Here is a 15537-nt window from a genome sequence, read left to right as displayed (position 1 = left end):
TGTACTTCCCCCAAATGCACCACTTTTTAATTTTACTCTAACGAAGGCTCTTTGCATCTGCACCACAAATTTTATCTAAAAAAACCATCTCCATGATTACAGCCACGTACTATCCCTTTTCATGGGCATTCAGGACATATTACTACTACTGGTGCTACGGTCAGATTACCACTGCCATTTACCTTCAGCTACATAGGCTCATAAGAGCTTTCAGGAATTTAAAGTGTTGTCATCAGTTTTTGAGCCAGACTGCGAGTACCCCTTGTTCACATTAGTGAGCCATTATTAACACAATCTGACAAGGAGTCTACGCACATGAGTGGGAGTCACAGTCTGGTCCCTGGTATATATTTTTTTGCAGTTTCAAGTGTGCATTCACTGTTCAAAAAAAAAAAAAAAGTAGCCACAAGACCATATTATAAATTAACCATTTTATTGAATATCAATAAACTGTATATAATTATATAAAAGTTTCATCAGTACAAAATTGTGGCACAAAAATATAAATACCAGTGTACCTTTGAAATGTAAACATACTCTGTTATGATTGTGTGAAAACAATGTACAAAGAAAGATGCATTCACTGGGCACCTGTCAATAACCATAAATAGCTCTTTTGGCACACACCTGTCAATGGCCAGTGCTTTGCACAAGCCACCATTGTATCATCTGACAAGTGCCTGCTATTAGTCACAGTTCTCTTGAAAAGCAGTTGTTAAGAGTCATATTAACAGGTGCTTGAGTGCATAGCTGCTCTGTAAACAGGATTCTTGTTTGAAATGGCTACCAATGCCTTTTATGGACATTGTTAATCTTGTAGGCATTGCAAATTGTCATTGTGCTGGGGGAGAAGCAGCTGCTTGAGAACTAATGTGATACTGTATTATTGCATAGTTACACCTTCTGCAGGCGGCATATACACAATCAAGGAGAAGAAGGGGTTTATGTTTAACACTTCGCTTTTGTCCTTCATTAAAAAAATAAAACAAAACTACACACACAACTGTGATATATATTTCAGACCAGCTGTATGTCATGGTTCAGGGCGCAATCCTGCAAGGTGCTGAGTGACTTCAGCAACCAACAGGCACCTGTTAAGTCTATAGCAACACTCAGATTGATATCAATAAGCCTGATCCTGCATCCACTGAATTTAGCTGGGGTTGAGGGAAACTCTTCATGCCTTCATTTTATAAGGCAGTCAATCATGGTAGAGGGTCTGATCCTGTGGTGACAGAAGTCAATTAAAGTTTCACTATTGACTTCAATGGAAGAAGGATCAGACCTTTAAATTGCGCCAGAGGTATAAAGATGAAGAGCATGGTAAAAATATCATTTAAGGCCCAAAGCAGCTGGATATACAGGGCTTCATAGACACTGTAATGGCAATATGAAGGAAACTACCTCCTATAGAAACTAGTAACAATACATGTATTTGCATGTAAGAGTCCTTGGGGTTTAGAACCTTTAGCGAGTTCCAGAGCAGCCCGTTTCTTCATGTTTGTGAAGTAGTGACATTCGGGAGAAAGTCCGGGAGCAGGTTTTGCATTGATACTTCTTTACATCTGAATGAGTCTGCAGGTGGGCTCGGAGATTAGAGCGGTCAGCAAAGGCCCTATTGCAGTGTGTACAGGAAAAAGGCTTTTCACCTATAAAACAAAGAGAAGCATTCACAATTAAATAGTGCATCAACACATGGAGAATATCAAAGAGTGAGCTATTCAATGGGCAAAGTTTGTTAAAAGCTCTTTGAAAAGAAGTGCTGAGTATTATTGAGATTTTAAAGGGCATTTATAAATCTCTCTGTATAAATGCACGTACATTGGTATGTGTGTGTGATCCACTTAGACAAAATGCTACACTTAGGAATTAAGTAGTAAAAAGAGCATTCCCAAACAGTTACATGAAATTGTCTGAAAAGTAAAGCCAGGGAAAGGTAAAAACCCCACGATTTCACAAAGTAATTAAGGACACAAATATTTCATGGGAAGGTGTGTTGTTGAACCTGACTGTTTGCACAGTAAGTATTATTATTAATTGTGTCACAGCAGGCAGTGTTTGAAAGCAGAGGGCTCTAAAACTGGAGTATAGCTATTTCCTTTTCTGTTCATCCACCTCCCAGTGTTGAAAAGCAGGGTGAATTCCTAGCAGAAAGGCTGGAGAAAGAAATGTGCCTGCTCAATTTAGAAAGCACAATTAAGTCTTTCTAGTTTCCTTCAAACATCATCTTTAGTACTTCAAGAGGGTGTGAAATCAGTGCCAAGTAACAATTAAACTATCCCTGTGACAAGCACAAAAGATGCTGAGGGAGATGCATTGTAAATGTGATACTTCTTGGATTAAAAGCTAAAAGCTTCAACAGGCTGGCAGCTGCAAGTCTGTTGCTTTGCCTGGGGCATTACAGTAACAGGTGCACGATGCTAACAGCATTGCTACATTAAAGCACCTGCCTACACAGACCATGAGCCTTCAGTGTCCCCTACTCCCTGCTCAATAGTACCATTAGCCAAACAATGAAAATCAATGAGGTTTGAAATGATGCTTTTGTGTTGGAACTAAGCTTATCCTCCTTGATTCATGAGGGATTCATATGCCTGGAGAATTAAAGGGATGCTGGGTAACGGGCCAGTGTTCATATCAAGGTGGTCAAGTTCCCCCCCAGTGTCCACAACCCTGACACTAGCAGAAGGAAAGACTGCAGATTATAATGTGAACTTTACTCCAGGAGCTAAAAAAGAGTGGGGGAAGGGGGGGGAGAAGAGGAGCAGGAGCGGTCTTGCATAGGTAAGCAGGTAGCTGTGAACAGAAGGGTGAGAACACACCCAAATCACAAAACTGTCACTGAAAGTGCATCTCTGCTCAAGCTTTCACCATTAATTCTCTGTGCGCTCTTTAGAACACCTGGGGCCAGACCCTCAAGGGGTGCAAACTGAACTGAATGGAGTTACCCTGATTTTACACCCAGGACGAATCTGCCCTGTGATTGCAGAAAGGTATTTAAAGGACATTTTACAGAGAGAGGTCCCAGGGTTTGGGAAGCCCTTATCTCCCCCAGATAAGATGCTTCTCAGGCTGCAGGCCTGAGGGTTGAGGCAAGAGCAGGAGGAGATAAGGGAGAAACTCCAGAGTCAGCTGTTACCTGTGTGGGTTCTGATGTGGCCCTGCAGGAGCCAGGGCCTGGAGAAAGCCTTGCCGCAGATTTTACACACGCAGGGCAGGGTATGGCTTCGGATGTGCATCTTGAGAGCCCCCAGGCTCACGTACTCCTTCTCACAGTACTTGCAGCTAAAAGATTTCCTGGTCTGGGAATCACAGTGCAATTGTTTGTGCTTGGAAAGGCCGGCAAAGGTGGAGTAGGACTTGTTGCATTGACTACACTGGAATTTCTCCGCCTCGGTGGCAGAAGAGGCCGGGCTGGGCGGGTCAGAGGTCTTGCCTTCATCCTCCTCGCTGGACAGGGAGGTCAGGTCTAGGGGCTTGGACTCTGGGCTGGGGGAAGCGGCGCATGTCTTGTATTCCGTCTCCGAGGTGAAGAAGTTGGAGAGCAGCCCCGTGTCCCACACAAGCGGGGGGTAGTAGGCCCCCGGACTCAGGACCTCCGGCTGGGGGATGAGGGACAGGGGGCACTTCTCGTACAGAAAGGGCGACACGATCACTGGAAAGAAGCAGAGCGGGCGGCGGTTAGCCAGTCCCAGGATGCGCAGCCACGGGACCGCTGACTGAACTCAATGGGGTGGGGGCAGAATCGGGCCCCAGCAGCGCGACCCGCGCAAAGAAAGCGGGGTCCCTCCGCTCCCGGGGCTGCCGTGGGGGCCCAGAGCTCCTGGCCGGGCCACGCTTGGATCGCAGGTGCTGTACGCGGAGCGGGGCATTACCCTGCAGCGCGACCCTACGATCGGATCAGCGGGGGCGGCGTCTCTGACCCGGGGCGCAGACTGGGCGATGGGTTCCCGTGACTCAGGCTGCGAGGCAGGTGCGCTGCCCATGCACCGCGCCCAGCCGGCCCTCCCGGCGCCAGCACATGGAGAGCAGCCACATGCCGGACTCCCTCCGGGAGACCCCTGCGCGGACAACGCAGCCCCGGGCAGGTACCCGTCAGGCCGCGCCCCTGGCTCCACTCACGCCCGAGGTGTTCGCACGTGCGTGGCGCCCTAGACGCAACACGCGCAGCTTCCCGTGCCCGGGGCGCACCAGCCTGGCGAAGTCACAGTGCACTGCGGACAGTGCCCTTTTCCAGCCCCACACCGTCCCCAGCGCCTCCCTGCAGCTTCTGCCCCCGTGCCCAGCTCCCATTCCAACTCCAGCTCCCGGCGCCCCCTGCAATTCCTGTCCCCGTGCCCAGCCCGCAGCGCCTCCCGTGCCCAGCCCGCAGCGCCTCCCGTGCCCAGCCCGCAGCGCCCCCCTCCATCCCCGTGCCCAGCCCGCAGCGCCATCCTGTAGATCCCAGCGCCCCCCTGCAGCCCCCGTGGCGGGGACACTTACCGGTCTGACTCTCCAACTCGCTGTAGTTGGGTTTCTTGCTGGCCGAGAAATGCTTCTTCACCAGAAAGGAGCGCGGCATCTTGCGGCCAGGCGCGTCTCCACTCGCTCGCTCGCTCGCTCACTCTCCCCAGCTACCCGGGCCTTCAAGGGACGCTGGCCCTAAAATCCCCCGCCGCCGGCCAGTCCCCGGGCTGCCGCAACCAACCTCAGCAGCCCACCAGCTCGCGGCTGCTAATATGGGCCCGGGAGGGGGCGAGACGGACACGCCCCTTGTCACTTGGCAGCCAATGGCCGGCAACGGGGAGGGTCTCTGCAGTTCTGTGGTCCAGTAGGTGCAGCGTGTTCTTGCCCAGCTCCGGAGTCCCAGCACGGCCAGAGCTCCCGGAGCCCCAAGGCGCTGGGCCAGGACGAGGTGAGGCTTCCGCACAGAGACCTGGCCAGCCCCTCTCTGCACGCACCGCAGCCTGCGCGGGCAAAGCCATCCCGCTGACCGGCTGCACTGAGTCCCATTGTCCGGGCTGGCAAGAGCCCCCCCACACGTGCGGGGCACAGAGAAGAGCAACTAGGGCCCCCAGAGTTACCGGTCAGAGGCGCCTTTGCAAAGCACTAAATGGGAGACGCACAGAGTCAGGCTGACGGTGCCCAAGGAGGCTCCTTTCTATTGCTGTCAATTCCACCCTTTAGCACAGTTATTCTCAGGTTTCAAGCAATACGCAGACGTGCTCTCCGCCTCTGATCCCTGTCCTGGCTAGGGACACAGTCCAAGCGCTGCCATGGACAGACTTTGGGGAAGTTTCAATCCAGACCGCATTTGAACATCACAGTTGGCTCTTCCCTCCACCAGAAGCAGAACCAAATCCCAGCCCCTATAGCTGGGACCTCTCTCACAGAACGCACCCAGTGAGGTCCAGTTTGGGTCCAGCTTTCGCAGATTGCCCCGAAAGAAGGGGTTTCTCTCGAGAGAGAGACTTGCGCAAGCTAATATGCTTGTGCTCAGGGCCAGCTGGGTGTTTAGGTCCCCAAAGCAGCACATGTCTTTAAAGAGCTGCTACAGAGGGAGGCATTAGCACAGATTTCAAGACAGCTCCTGTCTCTTTGGTGAACTTTGCTTCCTCTCCCAGGCTGCAAGCTCACACGTGTCAACCAGATGCCACCTGCGCCCTCTGCATTCCAGGGACAGCAGGTGCGGGCCGGGGAAGCCCTGGGCAAGTGGAGATTGAAGAGGGCTCAGCCCGAGGCTAGATCCCCAGCTCCAGGAGGATAATTTGGGCTGTTGGTACAGATGTCTGTGAGGAGGCCTGGAAGCAAGCTAGAGAGTTGCTAGATTGGTATCTGCACATCATCAAGCGGTGGGGATGGGGGGGAAGTGGGACAGGCAAGACACTAAAAAACGAGCTAGACTAAAAGGGACTAAAATGGGAGTTTACAGGGTGATCGAAATTAAAGTGAAAAGCCATCACCGGAGAACCTACTCACACATCATCTATTTCATTGCTCCAAACAAGGTTCTGTGCGCCAGGCCCAGTTTAGGACAAGAGCAGACGCCTTGAATTGATTCGATTTTAGTTGTTGCCTAATTCATAACGCTATTTGCTGAACAAAATATTTCTTTTTTCAAACAAATGCACCACCACGTGGAACAGAGGCTCCCGGCTCTTTCCAAATTGGGTCAGCATCGCCCTCTGCAGGCATCTAAGGAAAACTGTTTTCAGATCCGAATAAATCAGGATTTATTCTCCTTGCTACTGGAGGAGACAAGTTTCATGATGAGCTGCTATTTTGAAAGGGTTCAAATTCAAAGGGTTTAAAAATCGGGGCGTGAGGAGGGGAGAGGAATAACCAGAAAAAGGGAAAAGTTGTTACAGAGTAATAATTTTTTTAATGCCCCAAACCCATATATCAACGGGACAGCCCTGAATTTAAGAGAAACGGATTAAACAGTTTCCTACTAAACTAAACCGATTTAAGCAAGTGTTAGACCCATTTAAGTGTGTCTACATTGGCTTTAAAGTCATCTACATTTGGCGTTTGCAGTGATTTAACTAGACTGATTTTAAAGGTATATGGCTAAACGGATGCATTTTTTCTAGTGTACGCATGGCTTGACTAATAACTTCACCCAAATGGGGGAAGAGATAGACAACTCTGGGACTCCTCTGCTGGACACGATAACGCCCCTAGCCACCCTCTACTCTTCATTTATTGGACTGATGCATTTAATAATTTTTTGCGTGGTTTTGAATACAGGGAGATAGAATGAAAACTTTACAAAATCTAGAATAAAATTAGAGGATGCAAAAATCACTTTGCTATTATTACCGTAATGATTCACTAATCTTATGGCTGTAGCTGGGAACTCCTTAACATATGGACAGGAGCAGCAGGGTCCCTCCGCAACCAAACTGACCACTAGTGTGTTCCATTGCTTTTAAAACGTACGTGTGTTTCCGCAGGCACAACAAAAGCGCGCTAAACTGCAGTTCTAACTCAGAACAAACTCCCATAAAAGTTAATACCTATTGAGCCCTCCTCCTCTTTAAAAGCAGGGACAAGACTCCCACTGAAGTTTCCCATTGATTTCAATGAGATTTAGATCGGGCCCAGATCACTGCCCTTTCAAGTTGGTAACTCCTATTGTGCTGGAGTGAGTCAAAATTGACACAATTAGGAGAAGTTAAAGGAGGTGGAGACAGTTCTACAGGGTCATAAAGTGAGGTGCTATTGACTGAAGGGGAGGTTTGAAGAGCTCAAAAGTTAGTTATAAAACTGTTAAAATGATCCAAGGAGGAATTTATAATAGGTGAGTGGTTTAGAAAAGTGACTGCACGTCGTTTCCCGGGGGGAAGTATAGTTTGTATAAAACGTATCAAGCTTTTTGTCCAAGGAAATCTAAAAATCAAAATACTACAGACGGCTGGTACCAAGGTGATGTGACTGGATTAAAGCTAAACACACAAGTGTGATGATATGCTAGAAGGTGTCAGACACACAGACCAGCATTGCCTGAAGCCAGAGATACAAGTCATCTACTTAAAATCTAAGGAAAACTCCATTGTAAAGAAAATCATTTCAGAAATCAAGTTACGCATAGTGTAATTGTGTGCCTTTAATTATATCAGCCATGTGTAATCTTGTCAACCCCATGCTCCTCTAGCCAGCAGAGGAATTGGAAAATGGAATTGCAGCTCAAATGTGCCACTTGGGGGGCGGGGAAGACACCCCCCAAATACTCTACCATGTGGTTTTACTAAAATTCACCCTTTCTTGGAAATAAAGAGGCTCTTTAATGGATCTAGGCATGTGACTGACTCAACACCCCCACCAACGCACACTTTTCTCTCCCCCCTCCATTTAAATACCGACCCACTTCCCCTGAGTTCAGATCCTATCCTCCTGGCTCTCCCCCACACTGAAATTCCAGATGCAAACACCCATGAAGGTAGGAAAAGTCTGACCCCTGCTCAGGTGCACCTCTAATGAATTTCAAAGGCATCTTCATTTCATGAAACAGGAATCCTGCTTGAGGCAGGCAGCACTGACTATAAGGAAGAGGCAGTTATTAACAGGGATAAGTTTAGTAGGCACAGATGTGTCCTCAGAGTCCTGAAGTATTTTAATTGAAGAAAAACTTGAAAAGTGAATTTAAACCAGAAAACAGTAGTAAATCCTGCTGATTGCTCCTAACGAATACATTATTTCTAGCTGTCTGTCTAGCCAAGGTATTAGGGCCCTGATAAAAACCAACCAAAACAAAAATCTGTTGAAGTCAATTGGCGTCTATCCAGGGACTGTAACGATTGATTCAATCAGTGTCTCTAGCCGCCAGATTCAGCTCCCATTGAAGTCAGCAGAGAGGTTCTCATTGACAGCAATGGTGAATGGAACACGTGCTGGGCCAACATTTACTGTGTTTCAGTATTTCTCCCTAATGAGGAATCCTCTAACGAACAAAAGGAAAACCTGACTAGTAGCGCAGAGCCATGCAACTGCTGACATAGACGCACAAGATTCCCTTGCTCTGGATTGTACGCGGGGCGCAGGGGGTCCGATTAGAAAATGAAACGATGAGATCCAACCCAAACCCGGCCCATGCTGTCCTAATGAACCCAGAACCGACTGATGGTGCAGCTAAAACAACCAGCAACGCAACAGTTAGCAGTGTAGACAGGTTACCCTCAGGCACCAGCCAAACTCGGCCGTTTGAAAGCCAGTTTTAGGTAGTAGCCCTGCCTAGGAGGTCCTCCTGCCATTTTTTGTCGGTTTTAATTTTACGATTGAAATGTCTCTGTTGTTGGTTTAAATTTCTCCCCTTTTTCGTCTACCTGTGAAAAGATTCCCACAAGCAACGGAAGAAACTACTCCAACAGGGAAACCTGTGAAACTGACCTACGGAAAATGCTGTCAAATGCGCTACCCACAAAACCAGAGGAAGCTATTTCTCCCGCTCCCTGAGGTTGTTCCTTTACAGGAAGGGTGAGTGTTACTTGTCACAGCAGTAGGCAAAAGCTTTCCAGACAGGAAGGTGTTAAATTTGATGGTGTCCCTCCAACGCCCCATGGAGAAGAACTGGGGCAGTTCACACCTCTGGCAGGGCTATTGTCTCACTCTGGCTGCAGACTCCAACCCGGCACCGCTTCGGGGCGCGTTTGGAAAGGGAGCTTTGCAACCCGCAGAGTGAGGAATATTCTGTTTTCTTACAGGAAAAGTTCAGACCCCTGGTATTTCCCATCCGTAATGAACAGAGCCCTAGAGCGTTCCTGGCTTCCCAACATGCTCACATTGGCTGCGGTCGGCAAGTTGAAACATGGACTTGGGTGAGCTGTAGAAGCCGACAGTCCTTACCCAGGCGCCCCGAGGTGGCGATGAGGCGCACCTCCTCTGATCGGTTTGGCTTGGGCTTCTTTCGTTCCTGGCGGATAAGAATCAGCGACAAAACACTGGGGCCGTTCAGAATACACAGATCTTTAATTTGAGCTGTTTCCTACTCTCTCCGAATTCATTGGGGTCCCTCTTTCCCCGCCTCCATATACAAGAGTGGTCAATTACACACACACACACACACACACACCCCACCCCCGCGATGATTATTTGAATAGTTGCCACTGGAGCTTTAATGCAAGTGGATACTGACTTACAGTTTGGGGTGAGGGGTTATGGCCATACCGCAGATGTTTCAGCTCGCCACTAGGCATGGGTTATTGGGAGGCTGGCAAACATAGCCAGCTTGTCAAAGGAGAATGAGAAGAGCCCAGGTTTCCTGGCACTATAGAGAAGAATCATTTTTCACTTTAAAAGGCTTAGCCAAAGTTTTTGCTCCTACCTCACACTGACCCTCTCGCCTCTCAAATTAGTTACATTTCCCCTTTGCTGTAAAACTTGACAGCACCGGTCCAGTCATCTGCTGTAAAAGTCTTGAGTTTCCTGTTGGTTCTAACAGAGCTGTTGGCTTTAGTCTTGTAATGGCTGAGGAAGGAAGGGGAAAGAACAGGATGGGAATCCCTTAATGGCACAGTAGATACTCTCTCCTCTGCATCCAGCACTAGCCTTTTGCTGTTCTACAGACCTTGCTTTCGGCTAGGAGGCAGGTGAAAGCGAACGGGCAGAGTAGCAGCAGTGGTCACTCCTTTCATTCAGGTTTGTTGACTTCAGCTGAGGAGTGGTTTACCATTGGGCACATGGGTAATGGTTTGGGCCCTCCACAAACAAAAGGAAAAGGCGGTGAAAAATGTTGGGCTAACTTCAACCCTGGACTCATTGTCCTGAAGTCAAATAGCTTTTGGGTAGAATTATCATTGAAGGTCTGCTAGGAGTCTGCAGAATGAATGCAAGTCACCCAGGCAAGATCCACTACCTTGGCTGATGGTGTGTGGAAATCAAAGAGGTGCAAAGAACTTCCTTGGGTGCATCATTTGTGTTGATTTTCTGTTGCTAGGTCCACCTTCAGGCTGTCTATAGTTGCTCCCTAATAGCCTCTAAGGCTCGGGGTTTGCCCATCACTTGCTCGTTGCACCTATTGAGTGGGTAGTGCTGATAGCCTGCCCTTTTGGGGGGACTTTGTTACCAGTCCTCACTTAAGTGGTTTCCTTTCCTGAACGGCCTCTTCTCCATCAGCTCTGAAATGCTAGTCCTGTTAATAAAGCACAGGGAGAAATCCAGCATTAGCCAGAGGATGAGCTAGATTATCTATTTAGGATTTTCTCATTTTTAAGTTCTCTGCTCAATAGGAGGCCATTTAAAAATTCGTGTTGTAAAGCAAAACTCTTACGGTGACTGCCATGTGCTGAGGGGCTGGAGCTGTAAGTGGAACTTTCCCGTAACAAAAAGCAAGTTCTAATACTTCACCGAGGCATCACGGAAGACTGATCGACTTTTTATTTAGATGCATAATTTGACCCAGCTTTGAAACTCTGTAGGACATGGTACCGTTATAACAAACGTTGGAGCACGATTCTAAGGAATACTCTAAAGAAGGGGGTTTGATGATAGCTAACAGAAAAGAGGCCCGCAAGACAGGCTGCCTGCAATGTGTGTATGGCTTCAGTTCACATTGGTCAAAGCAGATACTGCACCTAGTTTCTCTAAAATGCAAGGACTCCCTCTGCTGTTTAGAGGCCATTATGGGTTCTTTGTGATGTGATTCTCCATGTAATAGAAAAGGGCATTATGAATAAGTAATTTAGGGACCAGCACTCCAAAACATGGGGATTTAACCATGAAATTACAATTAATGTTAATTGGAGTCATGGGGCTAAATTTCCAGCTGTGACCACCTCAACACAGCAAAAAGTTATTTTTTTTCCTTACAAAAAAGATCCCCATGACTGTCTTAAAATTAGTATGAAAGAGGTGGAGGTTGGGTATAATCAGCTGCAAAGTATTGAACATCTGAGTACATTGTGTGATCTGTGATTGATCATGAGCCACAAAGCCGCATGCCAAGCAGAGAGCCAACAAGAGGTGCTGAGGAGAGGGTTGTGTACTTAACCCTTTCTGAGTTCAGTGCCTAAATCCCAGATGGAGGGAGGCACCCCTATCTCTGTTAGTCATGAACCGCGGAAAGATTGGCCCTAACATGCAGGCACCCAACCGCCTATTAGACACCTCCCTTGTAACCTTTAGAACCTTTAGCTCCCGAGTTAGGGTACTCATCCAGGATGTGGGAGACTTCCCCCCACTCCTGTTCAAGTCCCTGCCCTGCCTGATGAGAAGGGGCTTGAACAGGGCTCTGCCACCTCTCAAGTGAATGCTCTACCCTTTATAGAGTCATTCTACCTTTCTCTGGCTCAAATAATATGCAATTACTTAATTAAAGTGGAACAACTAAAGTGAGATTGAAGAAGCCCCACCTCAGAATATTCCCTAGCCTCATCTGAGATGGGGCAGATTCCTGTTCAAACCCCTTCTCATCGGGTGTGTTTGAATCAGGGTCTCCCACATCCTGGGTGAGTACCCTACACACTAAGCTAATAGTTAAAGGGATATCCTCCTCTGCTTTCCCTCCTGCCCCCAGGCTATTTGAGCTCTGCCTGTGAATTTGCATCAATTGTGTAGGCAGTCTCTGAACATGCACTGTGGATTGGCACTGCCCACACATTAGGCACCTGAATGCCTTTCTTCCCCAGTTTCTGAATCACCATAGGACTTAAGGGCCCAGGCCCAGGCCCCTACTGTGAGGCAGCAGTGCACATGTTCCAAGGCAGAAACAAGCACCAAGGGAACTTTTACTGCAAAAACTCAGGCACTGAGTGAATTTAGGCTCCTACAGACTTTAGGCAGCTGAGCAGATTTGTGGATCACAGCAATGGCTGAAAATGAGACCTAAGCACCTTAGTGGATCTCATCCATTTTCACTTCTTTTATCCCTTCTTGCTCCTCTCCCATGCTGTCCTGAGCATAGATTGGGACAGCAGGTAGCCTAAAGCTCTTTCAGCTGAAAGGTGTTTTTGTTTTAAAAAGTAGCAATTTGGCTCCATCTACCACTGCAGATGGACAAATGGCTCCTTTGTTTAAGTGCTGCTACCCAACTTCCCTTCCTCGCAGCCACTTCCTTTGTAGTTTCCAGCACTGCAGTAGGGCACTCAGAAGATACTTTCTCCATACGCAGCCTCAGGCCTTGTCTAGACAAGGAGGAAAAAGGGGGATTCTTTCCTATTCAAATTAACTCAACACCATTTAACTAGGTCCATGCCTATACTAGGAAAGAAGCTTTTACGATGAGATTACTAACAATTGTAAAACCCTACTATAGACAAGGCCAAGTGTAGTTTTACTTCAGTGTAGCTGCTTGAGGTGAACTCTAGCTATCTAGTCATAAAGCAACGTTGCCCCAACAGACCCATGGTTGAGGAAGCTATAATTGACCTGCCAAAATCCAGGCAACGGTTAAAACTGTCCACATTGGTACAAATGGGATTTTCAGCTGAGGTAAACTGGAGCCCTCTTGAATGACCTCCTCCTCCCCCTATAAAGCACCTTTTTTCCCTATGTCAGACAAGGCCTGGAAGGCTAGTTCCAGACTTGAGTTTGGCTATGGGATGCGGCAGGACTACATTTCTGGCTTCTGACAACTGGCCTTGCAGTGAAGTTGACTTTAGGGGATATAAATGTTTAAGGGAGAGTTAGCAGCCATGGACGCAGCTGCTTGGCAGAAGGTGGCATAACTGACAGTAGATAGTCAAACCATTGCTGAAGACAATGGATAGTAGCAGTGAGCAGCTTTCCAAAGGCCTTTTCTACACCAGTGCAATAGTTTAAGAAATTCCCCCATTGGTAATAGTTCAGTTGTTGTAGTGGAAACAATACCCTTCTCAGCAGGTACTACCAGCCAGAACGCAGGCGGTATCTCTCCCGCTCTTCACCATTCACATCCCCCAACTCTCTTCTCTTTTCTAACCCGCGAGGGAAAAGAAAACAAGTTATTTATCTCAGTTCAGCTGTGAAGTAGGGAGGGAGATGCTGTGAGAGACACTATCCAAGAAGAGTTGGATGGCAACACAAACTCAAACAGCAGCTGTGTGGTTTTCAGAGAGGACCTTCTGCTTTTTTACTCGCTGGGTGAATGGTAGAGAATAGCCCAGCAGCACAACCAAGCTCACCCTTTGTAGAGGAAGGATGGTCCAGTGGCTAGACATTAGCCTAGAACTTGAGACTTCAATTCCCTACTCCACCACCATAAGATTTCTTATGAGACCGTGAGCAAGTCACTTAACCTGTCTGGGTCTGTCTACACTGTGATAAAAGACAATTGGCACAGCTGTAGCCGGACCATTCAGCTGACTCAGATTTGCAGGGCTAGAAAATTGCAATGTAGACATTTGGGATGCAGCCTGGGCTCTGGGACCCTCCCCCTCACAAGGGGGTCGGTCCCAGAGCCCAGGCTCCATCCCACACCCAATTGTCTACATTGCAATTTTATAACCCCACAGGCCCTGCACCCCATCAGCCCAAGTCTGCTGACCTGGAGCAGCCACCAGTCTTTTAGTGCAGTGGAGACACACCCGCTGAACCTCAGCTTCCCAGTTGTGGATAAATATATTGAAGATTGTGAGGCACTCAAATACTGCAATGATAGGGGCCAACTGAGTACCTCAGATAGTCAGAGGGCTAGTGCTCTTGTAACTGAGGAGAAATTAGAATCCAGGATACATTTCATTAGTATTGTAGATCACAGGCATCCTTCACAGGGAAAGTTGTTTGAGATTTTTAACATATCATGGGTGGGATTCATTGTAATGAAGCAAGGCTGATTGTGTTTAGACGTGGATTGTTGGGTTCACCCTTCATCACTAATAAGGTGGAGGTTGAGCAAATCTATCAGACCTATTCATCCGACTTGAGGATAAACTTTAGTTCAAAACAAAAACACCCTCCACTCTTGCTTAACTGTATGGCATCCCTCCTTCTTGCTAAGTCTCCTCTTTAATGCCACCTCACTCCTAGAAACTGGGACTTTATAGTTCCAAAATAGGACAGATTAGATTAACACCAACAAGGAGCATGTTGGATACGCTATGGCCTCAAGGGTGGCTGCTGACAGTGAGTTGAAAGATGCTCTGGCAGAGTACTTCATGCGCATTCAGAAATTACTGCACCTGGTTAAGAAATCAAACTACCATTTGTTGGCTAAACCTATATTTAATACAGAGTTTCTGAACACTGGATGAACAAGCACAAGGAGGTGTCCTTGTGGTGCCTTAGAGACTAACACATTTATTTGCCCAAATAAATGTGTTAGTCTCTAAGTGCCACAAGGACGCCTCATTGTTTTTGTTGATAGACTAACACGGCTACCACTCTGGATGAACAAAGTTTATCCAAAGCACCAACCCAACCTCACTGTAAACTGAACATATAGGGGTTGGGTACTTTGAGTAATTAAGTACTGATAAAACACAATCTGTATTTTCTCTCTGTTTATCTGCTAAAGAAGCAGGCATGGGTATTTTAAAGAGACTTTGCTATAGTTCTTAAATACTTGTGAAGAACTGAAGTTTGAGTTGTGCACACCATATTTCACATTACAACTCAACTTGTGACATTAAGTATTGATTACAGTTCGAGTGACATATCATATAGGTCTGTAAATCCTGCTATAAGGTTAACAGGTGCCAAGGCATTGTTCAATTTCCTATTTATCTGCTGAAATGCCAAACTTGAAGAGTGTTGGTCATCTATTTTTCCATGAGCACAGCCAAATCATTTCTTGCTCTCAACTTCTCACCTGTCCTGAATCTGAAGCCCACATCCAACCCCTTTAACAATAAATGGACAGTCTGATTTGATGCAGAATATCCTTTCAACTAAAAGTTGCTACACTGTTAATGTGAGCAATTAAACTGACAGGTTTCAGAGTAGCAGCCGTGTTAGTCTGTATCCGCAAAAAGAACAGGAGTACTTGTGGCACCTTAGAGACTAACAAATTTATTAGAGCATAAGCTTTCGTGGACTACAGCCCACTTCTTCGGATGCATATAGTATATAGTATATGCATCCGAAGAAGTGGGCTGTAGTCCACGAAAGCTTATGCTCTAATAAATTTGTTAGTCTCTAAGGTGC

General features: G+C 47.1%; 1 protein-coding gene and 1 long non-coding RNA gene across 2 annotated transcripts; one reads left to right on the top strand and one right to left on the bottom strand.

Annotated features, from left to right (window-relative positions):
- Positions 1-416: 416 nt before the first annotated feature.
- SNAI1 (snail family transcriptional repressor 1) lies at positions 417-5223 on the bottom strand. Its single transcript, XM_065565968.1, has 3 exons — positions 4483-5223; positions 3140-3655; positions 417-1649 (listed from the first exon to the last, which is right to left on the bottom strand). Exons 1-3 carry the CDS (start codon positions 4559-4561, stop codon positions 1468-1470), a joined length of 777 nt encoding a protein of 258 aa, XP_065422040.1. The 5' UTR covers positions 4562-5223; the 3' UTR covers positions 417-1467.
- A 1130-nt stretch (positions 5224-6353) lies between these two features.
- LOC135975343 (uncharacterized) lies at positions 6354-13823 on the top strand. The gene is made up of 3 exons (XR_010592275.1): positions 6354-7921; positions 8815-8955; positions 9183-13823. It is a non-coding gene; the product is annotated as an uncharacterized LOC135975343 (long non-coding RNA).
- Positions 13824-15537: the final 1714 nt, after the last annotated feature.

Source organism: Chrysemys picta, chromosome 13 (genome assembly GCF_011386835.1).
Source record: "Chrysemys picta bellii isolate R12L10 chromosome 13, ASM1138683v2, whole genome shotgun sequence".
NCBI lineage: Eukaryota > Metazoa > Chordata > Testudines > Emydidae > Chrysemys > Chrysemys picta.
The sequence above is the reverse complement of the archived record's forward strand: the minus strand, read 5'-3'. Positions and strand labels throughout refer to the sequence as shown.